This window comes from Podarcis melisellensis (assembly GCF_964234715.1).
Source record: "Podarcis melisellensis genome assembly, chromosome: 6".
NCBI lineage: Eukaryota > Metazoa > Chordata > Lepidosauria > Squamata > Lacertidae > Podarcis > Podarcis melisellensis.
In genome coordinates this window covers 96,641,665-96,663,036 of record NC_138538.1, presented here as the reverse complement: position 1 = coordinate 96,663,036, position 21,372 = coordinate 96,641,665, and the positions used below count along the sequence as shown (strand labels likewise).

At 43.6% G+C, this 21,372-nt stretch overlaps 1 protein-coding gene across 2 annotated transcripts in view; it reads right to left on the bottom strand.

Annotated features, from left to right (window-relative positions):
• Nucleotides 1-21,372, bottom strand: part of ATF6 (activating transcription factor 6) — an 80,676-nt gene that overhangs the window by 5,562 nt on the left and 53,742 nt on the right. For both annotated transcript variants that reach the window (XM_081915096.1, XM_081915095.1), the window contains exon 15: nt 20,797-20,881. In XM_081915096.1, coding sequence (XP_081771222.1) covers nt 20,797-20,881 — 85 coding nt within the window. The remainder of the gene's footprint in view (nt 1-20,796; nt 20,882-21,372) is intronic.

The following is a 21,372-nucleotide window of genomic DNA, read 5'->3' as shown; positions in this document are numbered from 1 at the left end:
TTTAGATTTTCTTAGTTCCCCAGAAAATATCAAGAAACTCTGACATAAACCAATAATCAGTGCCCAAATAAAATTAGTTTCCCCCCAAGGAAATTGTCAATATATAACTCAGAAAATACACATGTTTCAAGGGTAGATGGTCCAATGTCCAGTCCCTGACATCTCTACATAAAGCTACCTCAGGTAACAGCTGAAAAAGACTTCTCTCATCCTGAACATCTGGACCCGACAGATCAATGGCCTGACAAGGGCAGTTTCCTATGTTCAGCCCTGGCAGGCTGTCCACACACCTTTGAAGCTCGTGGGATTGGGGTGGGGTTAACTTACTTACTCTGGATGTATTTACACATAATGGTAATTCAAGATGGAGAGAAAACAAACCAGAGTGCTGCTTCAGATGATAACAATTTAGATGATAATAGGCTTGTTTCTCCACTCCGCTAAGTGAGAAGAGAAACAGGACTGTGAAACAAACCACACAGTTGGGGCTTAGCATTCTGTGTGAATGCAGCCATTCTAAATTTATTCATTCTGAAACTTGTACTCTAGCTTGCTCCCTCAATATTGGATGCTTTTTAGAAATTTTACACTGACACCGATACGGAATTAAGAGGCACACAAGGAATCAGCTTTTGTAGCGCTTGCCTGGGTTCTCTTACTCATTGCAAAAATGTCTTGACCATATTATGAGCCATCTCCCAAGCTTTTATAATAACATAAGCAGTCTCTTTCTGACCTCCCCACCATCCACAATAGCTTCCAGCTTCTTTTCTTTCTGCATTCATGCAAAATTGCCCTGAAGCTTGCCCCACCCCAGCACCTCTTGGTGGGTGGTCATCTTCTCATCCCTCGTCAAGGGCGCAGAGCCGAGAGCAGCTTGCTCCAGGGGTTTCTGCACAGCCAGTCCCTGTGTGGCTATTGAACAGGCTCTTTGCATGCTGCTTCCTGCTCTCTGCCCCGCAAAGTCCAGGTGGCTGGACCGGCTAAATGCCTGCTGTGGAACAGTTGCCTGGGAGCTCTTGTGTGCAAAATGATGCTCTTCATCAGGGCTGTTCAAACACAAGGACTGCCTTTTTCATTTTCTTTCTTGACAAAACAAAATGGGGAACACATCTAACTTCAACATTTTTTGGGGGGGGAGTGTATGCAGTCCCAGATGGGACATGCTGGGTGCTAATTCTCACTCTTTATGACTGCCCATTAATGAATCATTCATGTTGCACTCTGAGGCACAGAGGTATGACAGCAAGTACAGTACTTAATAACTGAACTACTTGTAGGTGGACTGGAGTTCCCTCATTTGACTGGGAGAGAGGAAACTATCAAATTTCTTTTCTTTCATTCTCCCAAAGCCAGTTTCTCTATGGTGGAGAATCAACACAGCAACTGAAAGCAACTGAGTCAAACCACTGGTCTGCTTTAAACCAGTGCTGTACATGAACAGGCAATGGCTCTCTACAGTCTTCCCCTGACCTGCTACGTGGATGGGGCACTGTTTGAGAGTGGGAGCAGAACTATTTCCCTTACCCAATTCCCCCCCCCCATAATCATACCCCTAATTTAATAGTGCTAAAACAACTTGCACGGGTCACAACCATGAATGCTTTTTGACATGTGTGAAGCATATGATTCCTCCTGCCTAGGGTCTCTGAGAAACTGAACCTTGGGCAGTGGCGGGGGGTTTTAAAAAGAGCCTACAATCTAGGATATTACTCTATGCAATTATCTCTGGAATAAACAGACACAGTACTAGAGCCCTGTTTTGCCCTATAGGTGCAATCAGGGAAAAATCTATTGCTGTTTACAAAACCTAAAGACTGGAGAGCTGCAAAATATCCAGAACAACTGACTGGCCCAAACCAGAAACTAAGGAGCTTTTCATTAGTAGTTAAGTGTAGCCTCAAGCTAATAATTCATCCATCGCTCCTGAATAGTCTGAAGACAGATGACACAAGTCTTCTGCTGAGGCTTAACAGGTCTAGCGCCATAAGCTGCCTGGGTAAGAGACCACTTGAGAACCATAGGCAAGCCACTCTGAGTTCTCTGAAGGCAGCAGGGTAGTGGCAGAATGAATATGGGAACACACAAGAATAGACACTTCATACATTCAGCAGAGAATCATAAAATCAATATAGGAACAAGTCTGTAATTTCATTACAGTAATTCTGTTTCAGTCTCTCTGTTAAAAGAAGTATTTTATTTATTTAAAAGCATTTAATATATCTAAGTTCTCTAAGGAGATATGCATATGATGTTATCCATGACACTTATACAGCATAGTGAACAACCCCATGTGCTACCATTAGGACTAAATGTCAGGGCTAGAGGCTATCAGTGCAGAGCAACCTCCTTCCCCTTTAGCTCTCCTACACTGGAACTGGACCAGTTTCATGCTTAGTGTTAGCAGAGAAAAGTTCTCAATACTGAAGCTGGCTGTTGAATGCAAAGGGGTTCAATGCTTCCTACCTACTCTAAAGTAGTGATATCCAATATGCCTGCCAGTGTCCTTATGGACATTTTGCCAGAGAAAAAAACAAAGCCAGCTTTTATTCTAAGTGGCAGCCAACTACTGACTTACTTTTTGCCAGTGTCTGTACAATATGTTTTCTAAGCCTAAAGAACAGAAGGCCGTCTAATGGAAACATGAATCACAAGACATGGGATATACATTAAACCCAGTATGCTGCTTCCCTGGATAAAGTTGGGCTCTGTTGGACAGTTCAGAATTACAGACTGCGCCACCATTCCATAGCCCAAGTCACCTGCACAAACCATCAGAGCCCACGTATACATCTGAGGCAGTAACAAAAAGCAGAGCAGTCTCAGGCGCCCAAGGCCCGTAAGAAGAGCCCTTGTCATCAACAGGAACGAAGCCAGCAGGAGTACAAGCCCTTCAGGCTCTGGAGGGAGCATATGGCAAGGCAATATTTCTCCATGGAAGAAAGAGGATGCTGCCTGCTCATTTTTGGGGTTTTTAGTAATTCTTTTCATTAAACCAGTGTTAGATATGCAAGCTATTTGCCAAATGGCTCCTTAAATTTAGGTTAAGGGCACAACAATTGAATTGTGTACGTATATTGCAAACATTTAGCGTTTTACAATTCAGTTGCACATTTTAACAATTACAGTATTATTACAATTATTATTATTATTACAGTAAAAAAAAATGGAAACATGTGAACTAATACACAATTCACATCAGTAATGCATTTTAATAGTAACTGTTAATTGGACACCACAAACATACATGGGGCTCAGGCTCAGCAACAGTGGCCAACCATAAGTATTAAGTACAGTGGTACCTTGGTTCTCAAATTTAATCCGTTCGACTTCCAGAATGGTTTGAAAACCAAGGCACGGCTTCTGATTGGCTACAGGAGCTTCCTGCACTCAACTGGAAGCTGCAGAAGCCACTTTGGACATTTGGCTTCCGAAAAACGTTCACAAACCGGAACACTCACTTCCGGCTTTGCGACATTTGGGAGCCGATTTGTTTGACAACTGAGGCGTTTGACAACCAAGGTACCACTGTACTTGGATGTGTGTGTGTTCTCCCTCTCTCTCTCTGCCCAATATGTTATGCTGCAACTTCAGCAAGTATTGCAGTCACAGTTAAATACAGTTGTACCTTGGAAGTAGAACAGCTTAATTACCGAACGTTTTGGCTCCCGAACATCACAAACCCAGAAGTGACTGTTCCGGTTTGTGAACTATTTTTGGAAGCCGAATGTCCGACAGGGTTTCTGCGGCTTCAAATTGAGTGCAAGAAGCTCCTGCAGTCAACTGGAAGCCATGTTTTGGTTTTCAAATGTTTTGGAAGTCGAACGGACTTCTGGAACAGATTCTGTTTGACTTCCAAGGTTTGACTGTACATCTATTACAGTATACCAAAATTCTTGGCAGAATGGGTCTAACAGTGCATTCCTATCCATTTCCACACAGCTATAGATCCTACTGAATGCAAAAGGGACTTACTCCTAGGCAAATGGGATTGGGATTGCAACAGTGTGCTGTGGCACCCTGGGGTGCCTTGAATGATGGTGAGGGATGCCGGACGCAACACTGGTCTCTGTCCCTCTTCCTTCCCCTCTCTCCTCTGATGCCCTCTTGCTTCTCTGCCTCCCAAAGGCTTGTGTGACTGTTGCAGCAGCCCTGGCTAAAAGCTCCGCAGGCGAATGGCGTCTCTGGGGCCGGCCAGGGGGTGCTGGTTGCCAGGAGCTGAGGTGGCCTCGGAATACACAAGAAAGCAGGCAAGGGAGCCCAGCCAACCGGGCCACCAGCCTTGCTGTTAGGAGTGGGCAGACAAGACCCAGGCCCTTCTGGGGCAGTGTGAGGAGGCACCTCTCTTTGAGGCAGGGGGCAGGGGCAGCTCAGGGATCGGAGGCGGCAGCAGCAGCAGCAGCTGCCCAGGGGACTCCCAAGAAGGGAGAGGCTGCCAGCTCTGAAGGCAAGGGGTGGCATAACTGTACTCCTGAGTCCCACAAGGGTGCCGCATAAAAAATGTAGTTGGTCAAGGGAATCGTGGACTCAAAAAGGTTGAAAACCTCCGACCTAATTCATTATTTTTGTGCATTACCTCTCCAGCAGCATGCTTATGAACACTCCATTCGCAATATTTTTTTTAAATTTTTTTTTGCAGGACTGCCCTTACAGCTGAACCTTCAAAATCCTGCTATATGAAAGGTTCTGGTTACCTGGGATGCTACATTTACCATGCAAACTAACTACCGTGTTTTGCGCTCTATAACACGCACCTGACCATAACACGCACATCGTTTTTAGAGGAGGAAAACAAGGAAAAAAACATTCTGAATGAAACAGTGGATGTATCAATTTTGTGCTTCATGCTGTGGCCACAGACATGTGATCTGATGGTGAATTTGGGGTGACCCAATGCAAAAATCCTGAGAATCCCTGTGGATCCATGCTTTGTAACCACGTTTTTGCACCATTGCAGCCCCAGGCAACAGTGGGTGTGTGATTTTGGGGGGGCAGGCTGTAGCCATGGACATGCTATGTGCTCTAATGGTGAATTTGGGCTGACCCAATGCAAAGATCCTGAGGATCCATGTGGATCCATGTTTCGTAACCACGTTTTTGCACCATTGCAGTCCCAGGCAACAGTGGGTACGTGATTTTTGGGGGGCAGGCTGAAGCCATGGACATGCTATGTGATCTGATAGTGAATTTGGGGTGACCCAATGCAAAGATCCTGAGGATCCATGTAGATCCATGCTTTGTAACCACATTTTTGCACCATTGCAGCCCCAGGCAACAGTGGGTGCGTGATTTTTGGGGGGCAGGCTGTAGCCATGGACATGCTATGTGATCTGATGGTGAATTTGGGGTGACCCAATGCAAAGATCCTGAGGATCCATGTGGATCCATGCTTTGTAACCACGTTTTAAGTGGGGAGGGAAGGAAAAATATAGAAGGGACAAGGAGCACGAGAGGGGTGTGCGGAGAAGCAGCTGGCTAAGAATGCAGGAGAGGGGTTTAAAGGGGGGGGGGAAGGAAGGCAAAAGTCCACCCACCCAAGCCAGCCCTCTCTCTCTCTCTCATCTGCATGTTTTCCGCTGCCTGCCGAGTCCCCAGACGCAGCAGCAGCAGCGGAGCACGGAGAGGAATTAGAAGGAAGGATGGCTCTGCTTTCCTCTCTGCTTGCCTGGAGGGGAGGGGATTTCACTGCTCTTTGTTCCGTTTGAGCAAACAGCAACCGAAACAGAACAGGGTGGGCAGTAAGACCCTGAGGCAGAATGCAGGAAAGCAGCAGCCTCCTCTCCGCCGTGAGGGCGCAATATGATTTTTGCCATGCACTTGGGACAAACGGCTCCAGGGACCACACATTCGCTCAATAACACGCACAGACATTTCCCCTTACTTTTTAGGAGAAAAAATCTGCGTGTTATAGAGGGAAAAATACGGTACTTTCCTCTCCTATCACTTTTCAGGTTACTTCAAAACTAATTGGCCTAAAACTTCAGTTTTGAAGAAGGGGTGCGCATGGCATTGCCAGGATGCAGTGAAATAGGCTGATGCTGAGTTACATAATGTTCGGCTACAACTTGGACATAGTTTTGCCAAGTTGCGTGTGTGTGTGTGTGTGTGTGTGTGTGTGTGTTTTGATGTTTAACTACTGTGAGTCACCTACAATGTATCATATTACATAAATGAAGGCAAGGAAATCACCCCCCTGCCCAGATGTCTGGATATATAAACAAGATCAACTGTTGCCTTTTGCACTCTGAAACATGTGGCAAATCTCAGTTATTATTATTGTTATTATTATTATTATTATTTAAATAATGCCTTTTGTATGTAGTATAACATCGGGCTCAGGGTTATGAACTGCAACTTGAAACAGTCTCCCTAATTCTAATCCGACACTCTAACCACTAGGGAAGGCAGGGCTTCCAGAGAATGAAACCAAGAGGGTCTTTCTCTTCAGGAGAGATGGGCTACCACACTCCTATAGTCAAGAAATCCTATGGACAGTCAAGCACAAGTGAAATTACAGTAAATTAGCTGTGTGGTTTTACCTGTGTGTCTTACAAACTGACCCAGACAGCTGCAAAATCTGCCTGTGGCTCAGGGAATGAGCCCCGAAGACATGGCCACACTATCCAGCAGTAAAATATATGCAAAGGCACTTGACTTGTATGGTGTTTGCAAAAGGCACATTTACACCAGAGTTGTTCGTATATTTGTGATGCAGTATTTGCCTTGAAAACAGGGATATTGGAAGAAATCTCGATAGTCATATTCAGACAAAATTCTATAGTTTCAGGAAGAATACCAGCTCAGCCCATCCCCGATTTTAAAGGGCAACAGGATAGTCCCAAAGCACACAATTTAACACTGAATCTCAGTCTGAGATCGCACAACAAAATTCACTATGTATTTCTTCAATGTACCTCTTCTGTTTGAACACCAGTTTCATCTGCTGCACCTTCTTTCAAGGGCAAAATGAAGTACGGCAGAGCAGATGCGGCCTTCAGTTTCCCCTCAGGACTGGACAGGGAGCGGGAGGCGTGCAGCAAGCTAACAAGGACTGAGGCTGGACTGTTTGCATCTGAGCAGCGCAGCTGTCTCTCATCCCACAGCTCAATTCCTGCAAATGCCGTGACTCAGACTAAACTGCGCTGCTCTAGCTCTACCATCCAGTGTGGTCTGGACAACGTTTCCATCAGAAGAGTTGCTAAGTGTTACCAAATAAGACTATAAACACCCATGGGGCTGTAACAGCAAAAAATGGCTAAAAATACACTATGTTCCAAGCACATACCAGAACATTTTGAGAGATCTCCCTTCAGTGCTTTATTTGTTGACCTAACACAAAAGTATCTTTTTGCCTTATGAAACCAGGGACTTCATTTCAATGCAAGAATCTATTTTAAAACCAGTTCCAACCCCCATTACAAAAGACAGCTTCTTCTGCAACACATTAAAAATCTGATTAAGAGTTGTTTGGATCCCATTGCTATTTATGTATAAACACAGAATCATAGAATTATAGAGTTGGGAGGGACCTTAATGTGCCACAAGGCATGAAACAAAGGGCATCTCACTGATCTGTTTTCCTCACATCCTGGTCCCACCTTCGCTGTGAAAGAGCTATTTCAGTACTGCCAGTACAACAAGTGGAAGGAGAACAGCTGTACAGATACATCTAAGCTGAACAAAGCCTCCTATTTTGCTGCTTGCATCGGACTAGCAGGTCACAACTCATACCTGGTGGGCTGTGATTGGCTAAGAACAGGAACGGGGAACCTGCCAGAGATGAGACACCCGTGGTCCTGCAAGTGCTGCTGGATGCCTGCACCCATCAGCATGTCAACTGGTCAGTGATGATGGGACTTGTAGTTCAACAATATTGTGAAGGGCTGCAGGTTCCCCACCCCCAGCCTAGCAGGTTATAAATAGGGCTAGTGCACCCCACAATTCCATGGCAGCAACAAAAGTGGAATTGGCCACAAAATGTGACTTTCTGAGAATCTCAACTGTCATTTGAAAAGATCCAAGTTTCCAGCTCCTGTGAGTGTGAAGATATGCTAGAAAGTGTGTAAGTAACAACTACTGAAATATCAGATGTCAAGAAGTTGGCTAAGTTTCCAGTCTGTGGGCTGAGCTTCGATGCTCCAATACTTGCCCAACTCAAGTCAAGTAAAACAATACGCTAGTAGAAAAAAATTATACATCATAAAAGAAAATTGTGCAAATTTGCTTGATATGCATAATTTACAAAAGCTACAGAATTCAGTTTTTCTTGCCACAGAATTTGTATGACAGAATGTGATTCAATATTTTTTTAAAGCACAGAACAACTAGGGTTGGGTGTTCACAATACAGGTGTGAGAGGGAAAGAAGCCAACAGTCCCTTGACCAGAGCAAATCTGCAATTTCCCTTGGGATGCAGCAAGACAGCTATATCATGGAGCTCTTTCATGGCAGATGCTATATCAGCCATGATCTCCCTTTCCTCACTTTCCGAAAACAATATGCAAGGGAAAAGATGGAAAGAAAGATAAAGTTTATTATGGACAGAGAATGGAGAGCTCAGCCTAGACAGACTGATTTCATAACCCAAGAACAGCCCTGACTCATTTCTCGGACCCTGTTTTATTCCCACGCTTTTGCAGAAGGAAATGTGATGGGAAAAAGCAGAAAGCTGAATCCCAGAGACTGCTAGTCATAAGCTGTAAAACAATAAAAACTGGCAGGGGGCGAGACTTGATCAGGGATACCATCATTCATTCAGATTAAGTAAAATGCTAATCAAAGCAGAGAGAGAAAGGGCGGGGGGAGAGAAAAAGTAGCACCAATATGTGGAACTTAACTTTTTCAGATTTGTAATCGTAATCATAATAATTTATTTGTACCCCGCCCTACATAGGTTGCCCCAGCCACTCTGGGTGGCTCCAGCATATATGAAAACATAGTAAAAAAGTAACCTTAAAAAGCTTCCCTATACAGGGCTGCCTTCAGATGCCTTCTGAAGGTCAAATAGTTGTTTATTTCTTTGACATCTGATGGGAGGGTGTTCCACAGAGCTGGTGCCACTACTGAGAAGGCCCTCTGCCTAGTTCCCTGTAACTTCACTTCTCGCAGTGTGGGAACCGCTAGAAGGTCCTCGGCGCTGGACCTCAGTGTCCAGGCTGAACGATGGGGGGTGGAGACACTCCTTCAGGTATACTGGACCGAGGCCGTTTAGGGCTTTAAAGGTCAGCACCAATACTTTGAATTGTGCTCGGAAACGTATTGAGAGCCAATGTAGGTCTTTCAGGACCGGTGTTATGTGGCCTCGGCGGCCACTCCCAGTCACCAGTCTAGCCGCCACATTCTGGATTAATTGTACTTTCCGAGTCACTTTCAAAGGGAGCCCTGCGTAGGACGCATGCAATGCTGCTTTTATGACCCACCTTAGGTCAGGCAGGGAACCAGCAGAAGATTCTGATCCACTAGCTGAATGCAAATTACAAGAATCTAAAATGTTGAACAAAAATGGTAGAAAATAATGAAAGTCTCTATTTAAAACATACAAATCCTTTGTAAATGTACAAATGTACAAAGGATTATTACTTAATATGAGTGATTCAATTTGTAATGCAAGATTATTAAAAGAGTTAATGTTTTACAAAGTACTCCTGTGGGACATTCTTGAATCTCTGTTCACAAGGATCATACTTAGGAACTAGAATTTGCTAGTACCTGTTGAGGTCTTCTTTTTTGTCATTTCTTTTAATCTATGGAAGTCCAAGATAGGCTACTGCTGCAAAGCTGGCATGTCTTTGGGAGAAATGGCACATTAGACAACCTTAGGAGGAACCTCTGAAATCTTTGGCCTTAAAGGGGTCCCTTCCTTCTGAAAAAAATAGAGGCAGGCATCCTTGAAGGTTCAGTATTACGATTCTGAGAACAAGTTCACTGTATCAGCTTGCTTCAATTTGGTTTGCAAATGATAGTGAATTCAGCAAGATGGCTCTGGTAGAGTTTGCTAGGGAGACAAGGTCCTTTGAAAATGCCTTCCCTTCTGCTTGGAAACCTATGCTAAAAAAAACTGGAAAAGAGCTGGAAAATGACACATCGGTGGGCTAAAAGAGATCTAATGCTTGAATCCTAGATCTGGAAGGGACCTCTGTAAAAAGAACCCACCTGTAATTTCTCAGATCCTCCCTAGACCCCTGCTTAAAAATTGGTGTTATACTGGTGACTTTCCAGTCCTCAAGTACCGAGTCTTATCTTAGAGAAAAGTAGCATATTTTTGTTAGAAGATCAGCAATTTTGCATTTGAATTCTGAAGACTTCCCGGATGTATGCCATCTGGACCAGATGATTTGTCTGTTTTTAAGTTGTCATTAAGACCTACAATGACAACTGCCTCAGTTCCTTTTCTACTGTTGAATATGACTGTGTTGGATTTTCCTGGCAACTGTCCGCTTATTGAATTTGATAGCACTATGGTCACAGTTCCCAAATGATTTAACAACGCTTACATGTTGCATCAGGTTCTGGACACTAATTAAGATTAATCTTTAGGCTTGCTGCCCATATGGCCACTTCAATGACCAGTCATTAGATTTTATTGTTTATAGCCAATGGCCATCACAATACTGTATGAGCACTAACCACACAACTACAAAATTTCCATGGCCAACTCTTCTAGGGTACAGTCATTTAGATGACTACATCCACTGAGCTATTTGTAAATTATGGGTTAAGAAAGTATTCCTGCTTGGCCCAAAATAAATAAAAATTATTTGTAACGCCCACCCTCCTCCCAAGTTTCTAAGAACTGTGTTCATCTTCCAAACAGAGGATAGCCAAGCCTAGACATGATTAGTTTCAGAGATGAAGCTACATTAGCTATCCATGATCACTCCTGCCTTTCCTGACATAAAATCATGATATCTATTCAGTCTAAACACCTCAACAAGTAGTAAGAGAAAACAAATCATCAGGCAATCCCATTTTCTTCACTATTAGTTCTACTATCAAAGCTGCTGTCTGATCATGTGCAGCCAAAATGCCTTTACAGCATTGAGCTGCACTCAAGGATTACCCAAATTTTCCACCTGTTTTAACTTGGCTACATAAAAATGATGTAATTTATTTACATGCTACGATTGGTATTTTCTTGTAAAAAGGCTGTTTTAACCACAATCTGTCCCTTGTGAACAAGAGGCACCAAATTTACCCTCTTCCCATGATCCTAAAAACATTGCCTGTCAACTCTTGCTCTGCAAGAGAACAGGACAGGATGCGACAAGATGATTCCATCTGTAGATGGACTGGCTGAAGAAATATGTTTATACTTACATCTACTTACAAGTACAAGTTAAAGATGATATAAAGCTCAAGGAAATGCATGGTTTACAGCAAAGTTCTTGCAAGCAGTCTATTACAGCCAGGATGGACACCTATCATAAATCTGTGAACTGTTTCATTAAAAATTTAAAAATAAGTCCTGGCACATACTCCTTTTGAAGTTCAAGACATTGGATGGTCTTATTGAGATACTAAATAGGTTTTCCAGGTTACAAAAAGATCCTGACTGTTCTTCTCTAATGGCATATACTTGCGTTACAATCAAAATAAATCCACAGAAGCTTCCAGCACATGAAAAGTTCTACAAGTCCAACTGCCCTAAGATTATAAGCATTATAATCTTAATGCTATGCTTATTTCTTTTTTGTGAAGACTAGGGCTGGGTGATGTCAGCTTTTCAACACTGCGTTGTATCACCAGCGAAACATTGCAATCTGGTGATACATCATGATGTTGAAACTTGGTTGAACCAGAGCTCGTTGTTGCTGCCATCAAGTGCTGGGAGTGGAGGGACTCCCTCTGCTTCCAGCACCTGGTGGCAGCATCACACAACCTCAGCCCAGCACCCTGCAGAGCAGGGCTGCTTGGTGCTGCCGCCACCTTTTCCTTCACCTGGGCTCCCTCTTTCTCCTGGGAGAAGGCACCTGAGGCCCCCACCCCGCCTCTGACTCCCAGGAGCTGGAGGAAGGGGGCTTGACTGGTTGAGAAGTGGACTTCCTTAAACCTCCCGCTGCAGATTAAAAGAGCCGCCGCCACCAAAGAGGTCAGCACAGTGGCATAGCATGGGGGGTACAATCAGGCACTCCCATGCAGGTGCTGGCTTCCAAAGGGATCCCTACCCCACCCTGGCAAAGGCAGCAGAGCAGCTCAGGCCCACGGTCACGGTGAGTGGGCGAGGACAAAGGGAAGTGGGCAAGGGACGGCCCCAGTGTAGTCCAGCCTCTGCAGTGTAGTCCTCACTGCAGGAGTTGGGGGGGATTCGCCCACCCAGTCCACGTTGTCCAACAGGGCTCTCCCCTGTGCAGGCAGGCAGGCAGGCAGGCAGGCAGGCAGGCAGGCAGGCGGTGCAGTGCAGTACAGCCCTGCTTGGCTCTGGGGAGGCGCTCTGGCAGTATTGGCGGCTTGCCCACCCCGGGTGCCAGCAACCCACACTACGCCACTGGGTTAGCAGACCTAAATATTAGCAAAAACCATTCAAAAGGTACAAGAGTTGAAGTATTTGATTAAAACAGACTAATCCTAAACCATAATTTATGTTCTGCTTACTGATACTGAAACAAACCAAAATAAAAATGGTTTGAAAATAAAAATCATGCAACTGCAGGGGAAGAATGAGATGTTTGTGCGGAATATTTGTTTTTCCTCACTGAGTGCCTAACACAGGCCATCACACATCCAGTCTGCGAAGAGGAATAGATACCCTTTGCTTTAGCAACATAATTATATACCACATGGTTTCAAACCACACTCTTACTAGTTAGAGAAAAATTCTATGGGATATACTTAGCCATATGACTATTAGAAGCCATATGTGTAAAACAGCTGATAATGCTAAACATGAAAAGTCTTAATTCTCTGCCAAGGAAAACCGCAACCATTGCTGAAAGAACTATGCAAATCAAGATCTGCTTATGGTTACAGCAAGCTCACACAATTTGCACATTTTATTTTCAATTTCAGATGCTTTTGGGTGGAGATTCTGTTCCATTCAACATTGAGAACTAAAGCCAGATTCCCCAGAACATTAAAGAGGCAAATCATTCTCTCATTCTAGCCAGCTTCTATCATCTCTCTTTCTCTCTCCCTCTTTTTTTTTTTAAAAAAAAAGTGGGGTTTTTTTCTGTTGCTTTAATACAAAAGGCGGCAACTTAGAAAAACAAGGCAGGATGTAAAATCCCTGAAGAATTTGCTTTTATATTTAATTTCTCAACTGTTTCCTGTCCAAGTGACTAAACACATATGAACTCTCAAGCAGAGTTTCAATAACCTTTATATATAAAAAGACTCAGGCCATTTTTTTCTAATCAAGGGTGGCCCTCTTTGTTTTAGAAGTAAAAATATATTTTGCTCACATATGCATATACCTTGGAATGTATACATTCTTTAAAGTGGTCCATAAGAACTAGAGTGAGCTTTAATAAACTGAGAACCAACCCAGCCAAACCCACCCTTTCCCAATTTCCCAACAGTCAAACACACCCTTCCCAGACCTTCCCTTAGCCCCTTCCGCTCCCCCAGAGCACCCTCCCATCTGGCCAAGCCTGGCCTTCCTCACTAACATTCTTAAGTCTATCCTTCGCCCCAGTCCCAGAGTGACTGACAACCGACAGTAAATGGCAAGATCCCAGACTCCTCAACATTCTGGAACATGGTACATCGACTTCCTTCAAAGCATGTTAAATAGCTTTCAACTAAGGACCAAATCATTTCAACTCTCAAGACATGCCCTCTCTCTTCATCTTCTTGTGTGAAGAGACCACATTACATTTTTGGGTTAGATAACAAATACTTCAAAGGAATAAACAAATGTGGCAAACAGTTATTTTAAAATGGGTGTATTGTATCAAAGCACTCAGGACGCTTGTTGTAGCTTCTTGTCAAGAGTACACATGCTGCAAAATGACCAAATTGTGACTGGCCTTGGTAGTCAGCCGAATTCCTTGTTTGTCACCAATGCTGCTCCTCTCACCCCAGAGGTTTTATTGTGATGCCACACTGCAAGTTAGGGTGCTTCCAGGGCCCAGTGTGACTGCGGGAGAAGCCCCTTGCCTTCCTCTGAGCTAGGAGGAGAGGGATCATCCATTTTTCTTTGTGTCTAGAAACTGCTTGGAAAGCAGTGAGATGTCTCACTGCTTTCCAAGGTTCTCTGGGGCTCAGTGCAAGGTCTAAGAGTTCTCCTGCCCTCCTTCAAGCTCAAGGAATCTCAGCAGAACATAAAGATGCTCCTGCCAGTGGCCTTGGAGTGGATGGCAAGCTCCAGTTTCTTGCGGTCTACAATAATCTTTAGCAGCTGACCCTGGCTGGATGACTGCAACGAAGAGTGGCTTTTCATTTAGTTGCAAGTGCTGGAATCATGCATAAGCAGATATGTGGAGACTTGGGTAAAGGGCAGAGAAGGAACCCCACCCTCATAGTGCAAAAAGTACAGGGGCAAGAAAGTGCTGCTTGGATGCGGTCAGGGATGCCGGGGCTTTAAAACTACGAACTACTTTTTACACACCTTTGTAGAATTGTTGTTTTCACTGGTGGTTACTCTCTTTCGGAATTTGCTTTAAATATGGAAGCATCCTATAAACACCCCGCCTCCATATTTAAGGGGAGAAATGCAGAGGAAAGGAGAGAAGCTATTTCTTGTGCTGCTCACTTCTGAGGATCCCTTGGCCTCCTTGTCACTCTGCATGCTTCCTATTTACATGCACCATTCAGTCTACTGTTACATCCAATGATGTTCTGTGGCTCAGTAGCTTATTCTGCTAAATTATTCCATATGCTAAACATTGTACTGATCTGCAAAGACCCACTCCAGCACAAAACATTTACCATTATATAACTTCCTACATTCGGAGGAGGCCCTTCGTTCCCTTTAATGTAGGGTATGGCACATATTTATATTGATTCTTCTGAATATGTCCTATTAAGCCCTAAACGGCCTTGGCCCAGTATACCTGAAGGAGCGTCTCCATCCCCATTGTTCTGCCCGGACGCTGAGGTCCAGCGCCGAGGGCCTTCTGGCAGTTCCCTCATTGCAAGAAGCAAAGCTACAGGGAACCAGGCAGAGGGCCTTCTCAGTAGTGGCACCTGCCCTGTGGAACCCCCTCCCAAAGGATGTCACATAGAGGAGGGAGAAAGGTTGTTTTCTGCTGCTCCAGAGAAGCGGACACAGAGCAATGGATCCAAACTACAAGAAAGAAGATTCCACCTAAACATTAGGAAGAACTTCCTGACAGTAAGAGCTGTTCGACAGTGGAATTTGCTGCCAAGGAGTGTGGTGGAGTCTCCTTCTTTGGAGGTCTTTAAGCAGAGGCTTGACAACCATATGTCAGGAGTGCTCTGATGGTGTTTCCTGCTTGGCAGGGGGTTGGACTCAATGGCCCTTGTGGTCTCTTCCAACTCTATGATTCTATTATTCTTCTATGATTCAGATGTCAAAGACATAAACAACTACCTGACATTCAGAAGACATCTTAAGGCAGCCCTGTTCAGGGAAGTTTTTAATGTGTGATATTTTATTGTATTTTTGGTCTCTGTGGAAGCTGCCCAGAGTGGCTGGGGAAACCGAGCCAGACGGGCGGGATACAAATAAATTATTATTATTATGATTATTAAATTGTTACCACTAATTGCAGGAGCCTGGCTACCAGTGTTCACTCTGCTCAAAGCATGTTTTACATTTTTTTTTCTTACACACCATTTACTTTTAATGATGCACGAGAGTAAAAGTGTTATGGACAAGATGGCCCATCTCTGCTTTTGGACTCTATGGATTCTAACAAAATGCTGCCTTTAAATATCTTCCAAAAGTGCATCTTAAAGTCTGAAAGCACACTCATATAGTTTCCAAGTGTTCTGACTTGATATTTAAAATTTGAAGAGACACTCTTTGGTGAAATAGAGACTTCCACCAGAGCTTACTATAGTTGCCTTGTGGAAGGGCTGCTCAGCCACTTGATCTTGTAAGGGCAGATCACTGCCTCCACTTACCATAAAAGGCACCTTATAAATCAATCAAACAAACAAAATAAATAATTAAGTAAATGTCAATCTAGCCATAACACCCTTAGCTGTTGGGCTTCCATGGCCTTGCAAGTATATCTCATAACCAAGAGATGGAAATATTGATTCATATCTGGTTTTGTATGCACAAGTATCAGTATGAGTTGAACTGGAAAAACAAAAACAAGTCCATGTTCAGAGCATATTCTGGAACAGTGAACAGGGCACAGCCTTCTTTACAACCTGACCATTTTAGGGGGGAGGTGGCAGAATCAGCTGACTTTGAGTTGGACAGGGCTTCTAAAGTAGCGTTCTTGGAAACACTATTTTTTCCACGCACAAGACTGATAAGATAAGGCAGAGTTGAGGGATCTTCGTGCATAGGAAACATTCAGATTTGTAAGGCACTGGGGAACATTTTGAGACACACTGAGACTATATAGGCTCCAACTTCATTTGAATCTCAGCAGGACAAGACTTTTATTGCTTAAGGTGGCCCCCAAAAGTCTGAGAGGATGTCAATATGGTTAATGGGCAGAGATCCACTATTATTATTATTATTATTATTATTATTATTATTATTATTATTATGCCACCCTATACCCGGAGGTCTCCAGGTGGTTCACAGAATAAAATCAAAATATAAAACCACAAAATACATAATCAAAGCAAAAACAACCACCCAGTAACCCCCCCGGCAAGACTTTTTTTTTAAAGCAGAACATTACTTCTCACAATACAAAATTAATTTATGGAACTTGCTGCCAAGAGGCTTAGTAGACCACAAGCTTAACATGAGTCAATAGTGTGATACAGCAGCAAAAAAGCTAATTCTATTCTAGGCTGCATCAACAGCAGTATGGTATTCAGATCAAGGGAAGTAATAGTACCACTCTATTCTCCCTTGGTCAGACCACACCTGGAATACTGGGCACCACAGTTTATGAAGGATGCTGACAAGCTGGAATGTGTGCAGAGGAGGCTAATCAAGATGATCAAGGGTCCGGAAAACCAAGCCTTATGAGGAATGGTTAAGGGAGTTGGGTATGGGACTGGAAAAGAAGACATTGAAAAGAAATATGATAGCCATCTTCAACTATCTGAAGGACTGTCACATGAAAGATGGAGCAAACTTGTTTTCTCCTGTTCTGTAGGGTAGGACCCAAACCAATGGCTTCAAGTTACAAGAAAGGAGATTCTAACTAAGCATCGGGAATAACTTTCTAACAGTAAGAGCTCTTCAACAGTGGAATGAACTCCCTGGGGAGCTTCTGGACTCTCCTTCCTTGGAGGTTTTCAAGCAGAGGTTGCATGGCCATCTGTCATGGATGCTTTTGCTGAGATTCCTGCATTGCAGGGGGTTGGAACTAGATGACCCTCGAGTCTCTTCCAACGCTACAGTTCTATGATTATAAGCTGTGGTGAGGGTCATAGGTAGAGAGAGGTTTAAAATGGGATTCTGCAAATTTATGGAAGGAAAGTCTACCAATGGTAACTAAATGGAACTGCACTTCTTAAAGACAACTGCTGGTGATAAACGGGGATGGGGTGGAGAGGCTGTTTTCTTCATTCTGTTGTCTTCATGCTCTTAACAGAAAGAGGCTCGGCTGGAGAATCATGTGGAGATGTGACAGGCAGCCTCTTCTGTGGGTGGGTACTTTAGGCTCATAGGCTCAAAGTCTAATTTATTTAGATTAAACCAAATCTTTCAATGAAACCTAATTTACTTTTCATGATGCACAGCTGGGCAGCCTCTTCTGTGGGTGGGTATTATAGGTTCATAGTCTAATCTGATTTATTTAAATTAGGTTCAGTTTATGGTGCACAGTTTGGCAGTTAGTTCACTACATGCTGCTACACTAAGCCTGATAATAAATCAGTGGGGAAACTTACTGTGGCTTTGAAAGTATTTCAAGAAGCAGCTACGTCCTTCCTATGGTATAGAAAGACATGGCCCCTGCTCCTTCCCTTATAAAACCACTACCCAAGGTATTTGACAGCATAATCTAAGCAACTCAATTTTTACAGTGAGTTGCTGGAGCCTAGAACCAGCAGCTGGAAAAAGCTAAATGATTTGGGATAAAAGCGTTGATAGAAATGTAACATCTGCAACTGCACAAACAGCTGTTGAACAGAACTGGAATAGCTTTTCACGTTCCTTGGTACAAAGGAAAAAAATGCCCAGCTATGGCCAAGGGAGGGGGGAGGATAGAAATAAATAAGATTTCTCTGTCTACTCACAATCATGGTGAAGAACTACTGCAGGGTTGATTCAGAAGATTTAGCTAGCCTAGCACAAAAAAGGCTTCCTATGTATATAAAATTCCCAGAGCTGGCTGTAATGGGCAAGAGAATTATGAGGGCGGTTGCATTGTTATAGAGCTTCATGGAGAGAGGAACAGGGGTCCCTGGGCTGTGGGGAAGGATATCTAACCAGGAACATCTAACTATGGGACATCTAACCAGGCCCTGCTGTCCACTTCTGCGATCAAAACACCTGTTCCAAGTGTCTACATCAGCCTCTGGAAGCTCAAGGTCCAAATCTGGCTACCTCAGGTAAATCATCTGCCTCTCCACCCCCAACTGCCAACCCAAAGGCTTTTTTTTTAAGTGTTATTTAGAGGGCTGTGTGGAAGGGTTGCCATTGTTATGGCAGCAAATTTGCTACCAATTGGGAAGGTGGTGGCTAATCCACAAGCCTCTCACACCCTCAATGTGACTCTCCTTTAAAACAACAACAACCAACAACTACCACTAGTTGCTGTCCAGGCTACAATAACCTGCAGGGAGAGGGAAGAAAAGGGGAGAATCTCTCCAGGAGACAACCCTTTGCACAAACGTGGCAGAAGCCCCCACTTCATCCTCAAACCAAGAGGTATTCTTATTCCATAACTGGAATGAGGCAAAGATGCATGTAGAATATTTTCACTCTTCTGAGAGATGAAATCAATTATCCCTAGCTACTTTATTAAACGGTTGTGAACTGATGTCTTTTGTTGCCTCAGTGCTTGACTCCCTCACCCCACCCAGTACCCTTTCTTGTCCAAGCTTCCCAGTAAATACACTTGAAGACTTCAAAGATCAGACAACATAGCTGCACAATCCCTCTTCCCTCCCAAATATTTGTTTCTTACATGCTACAACAATTCTTTTCACGTTCTTTAGAAACACTCTTTGCTCCCCTTTGCAATCAAAGGCAGTTTTCCAAAGAAGCTGTAAGATTTCCGTATCAGAATTCAGCCTGCAAGCGATAAACCACATGCTTGCAGGTGTTAAATTCAGAGCTCTACTAAGAAATGGCTCCCACTGCATAGGTGTTGGAAACATTCTTCATGCAAATGAATATCAAAACCAAAGTATTACCCATTTTATAACTGTTTCCCTTTCTACAGTGTGGTTAGATTGTTGCCCTTATGTTGCCATAAAGTTTAGGAAACTATAACTGTTAGGATGCAGACTGATTCATTCCTTTGGCAGAAATTCTTCCTGGTCAGAAAACAATTTTGGTCCCACTGTGGTTCTCCTTCATTACATACACAGCACAACAGGACAATGACCTATCCCCTCCAACAGCATACGAATCCATATGGCTAACAATCCATATGGCTAACAACCATCCTGCCTCCCTCACACAAATGAGCCACACTGCAATCAACTAAACACAACCCACCAAGCTTGGAAACCCCTAATATTTCACAATACCAATAAAAACAAATAAGTACACAAACAAAAGGGATGTGGGTGGTGCTGTGGTCTAAACCACTGAACCTAGGGCTTGCAGTTCTGAAGGTCGGCAGCTTGAATCCCCGTGACGGGGTGAGCTCCCGTTGCTCGGTCCCTGCTCCTGCCAACTTAGCAGTTTGAAAGCACGTCAAAGTGCAAGTAGATAAATAGGTACCACTCCAGTGGGAAGGTAAACGGCGTTTCCATGTGCTGCTCTGGTTTGCCAGAAGCGGCTTAGTCGTGCTGGCCACATGACCCGGAAGCTGCACGCCGGCTCCCTCCGCCAATAAAGCGAGATGAGCACCGCAACCCCAGAGACAGTCACAACTGGACCTAATGGTCAGGGGTCCCTTTACCTTTACCTTACACAAACAAAGGACCTACCCATGTGATGCTGACACAACCCCCCTCCTTTCCCCCAACTGCAAGATGTCTGTAACAAAAATGTCTCTCACTAAATGTACAAAAACTAAATTAAAAGTGGAGACAACAGATATACTGTTCCCTGTTTTTCTGTTTACTTTGTTTGCTTTGTAACACAACCCCCCTCCCCAAATGGTCAGCTTAAAAGAAACATTTAGCCTCTAGTCGTTATAGATATATATATATATATATACACACACACACACACACACTTAATCACCGAGTTTCTGTAATAAAATAGCCAGAATGGTGTCCAAGGACAATTAAACAATAGAAAAGAACAAACAACAACAATAACAAACGGTAGCAGGACAGGCTTCCCCAACCTTCGGCCCTCCAGATGTTTTGGACTACAATTCCCATCATCCCTGACCACTGGTCCTGTTAGCTAGGGATCATGGGAGTTGTAGGCCAAAACATCTGGGGATGCCTGGTCCAGGAAAAGCATTTCATTCTGCTGGCCCTTATTCAATAATACAAAAGTTATCATGACACCATCATTATAAATAAACACTTCAAGCTTTGTTCATCATGACTTACATTTCCATAAGCAATATAGTCAACTGGACTTTTGTAAAATAACTTCTCCAACAGGTTAAACATAACACTCACCACTGATGTTTATTGCTGGCAATACTATTGACATCTTTGGTCGTCTGGTCTTATTATGGGTGGTAGCAGGCAACAACAGGTGATCCTGAAAAATATTTAAATATGCATTAAGTTGCTAAGTATGTATTATGTTGCACTGGGAAAACTGTGCACGTGAAGACTGCATTCACAGTCTTCATAACAAATCAAATCTGAGTTAAGGCAAGGCTAAGGATGTCCATAGCCAAGGAGCTTCTGAAACACCACTATTTCCCCATACAGTCCAGAGATAGCAAACTGCATTTTCAAGAGTTAGGATCAGTAATAAATCACAAGACAACCCAACATAGGAATTCTACTCAGAATACCCAGTGGTTTGCTTGCGCCAACAAGAAGCAGTGGGCTGCTTTGGATTAAGATGGGATGGGCACACTGAGCGTTTTTAAATCAAACCTGGTATTAAGAGTGTCCCCTAAGATGCCTTTTTTGTTATGGCAGATGTTCAAAGATCTTACAGTTTAAAGAATAGCTATGGCAAACAACTTAAGATTCTTACCCACACTACAAAAACTTTTGGCAATAGCAATGGCAACAGCC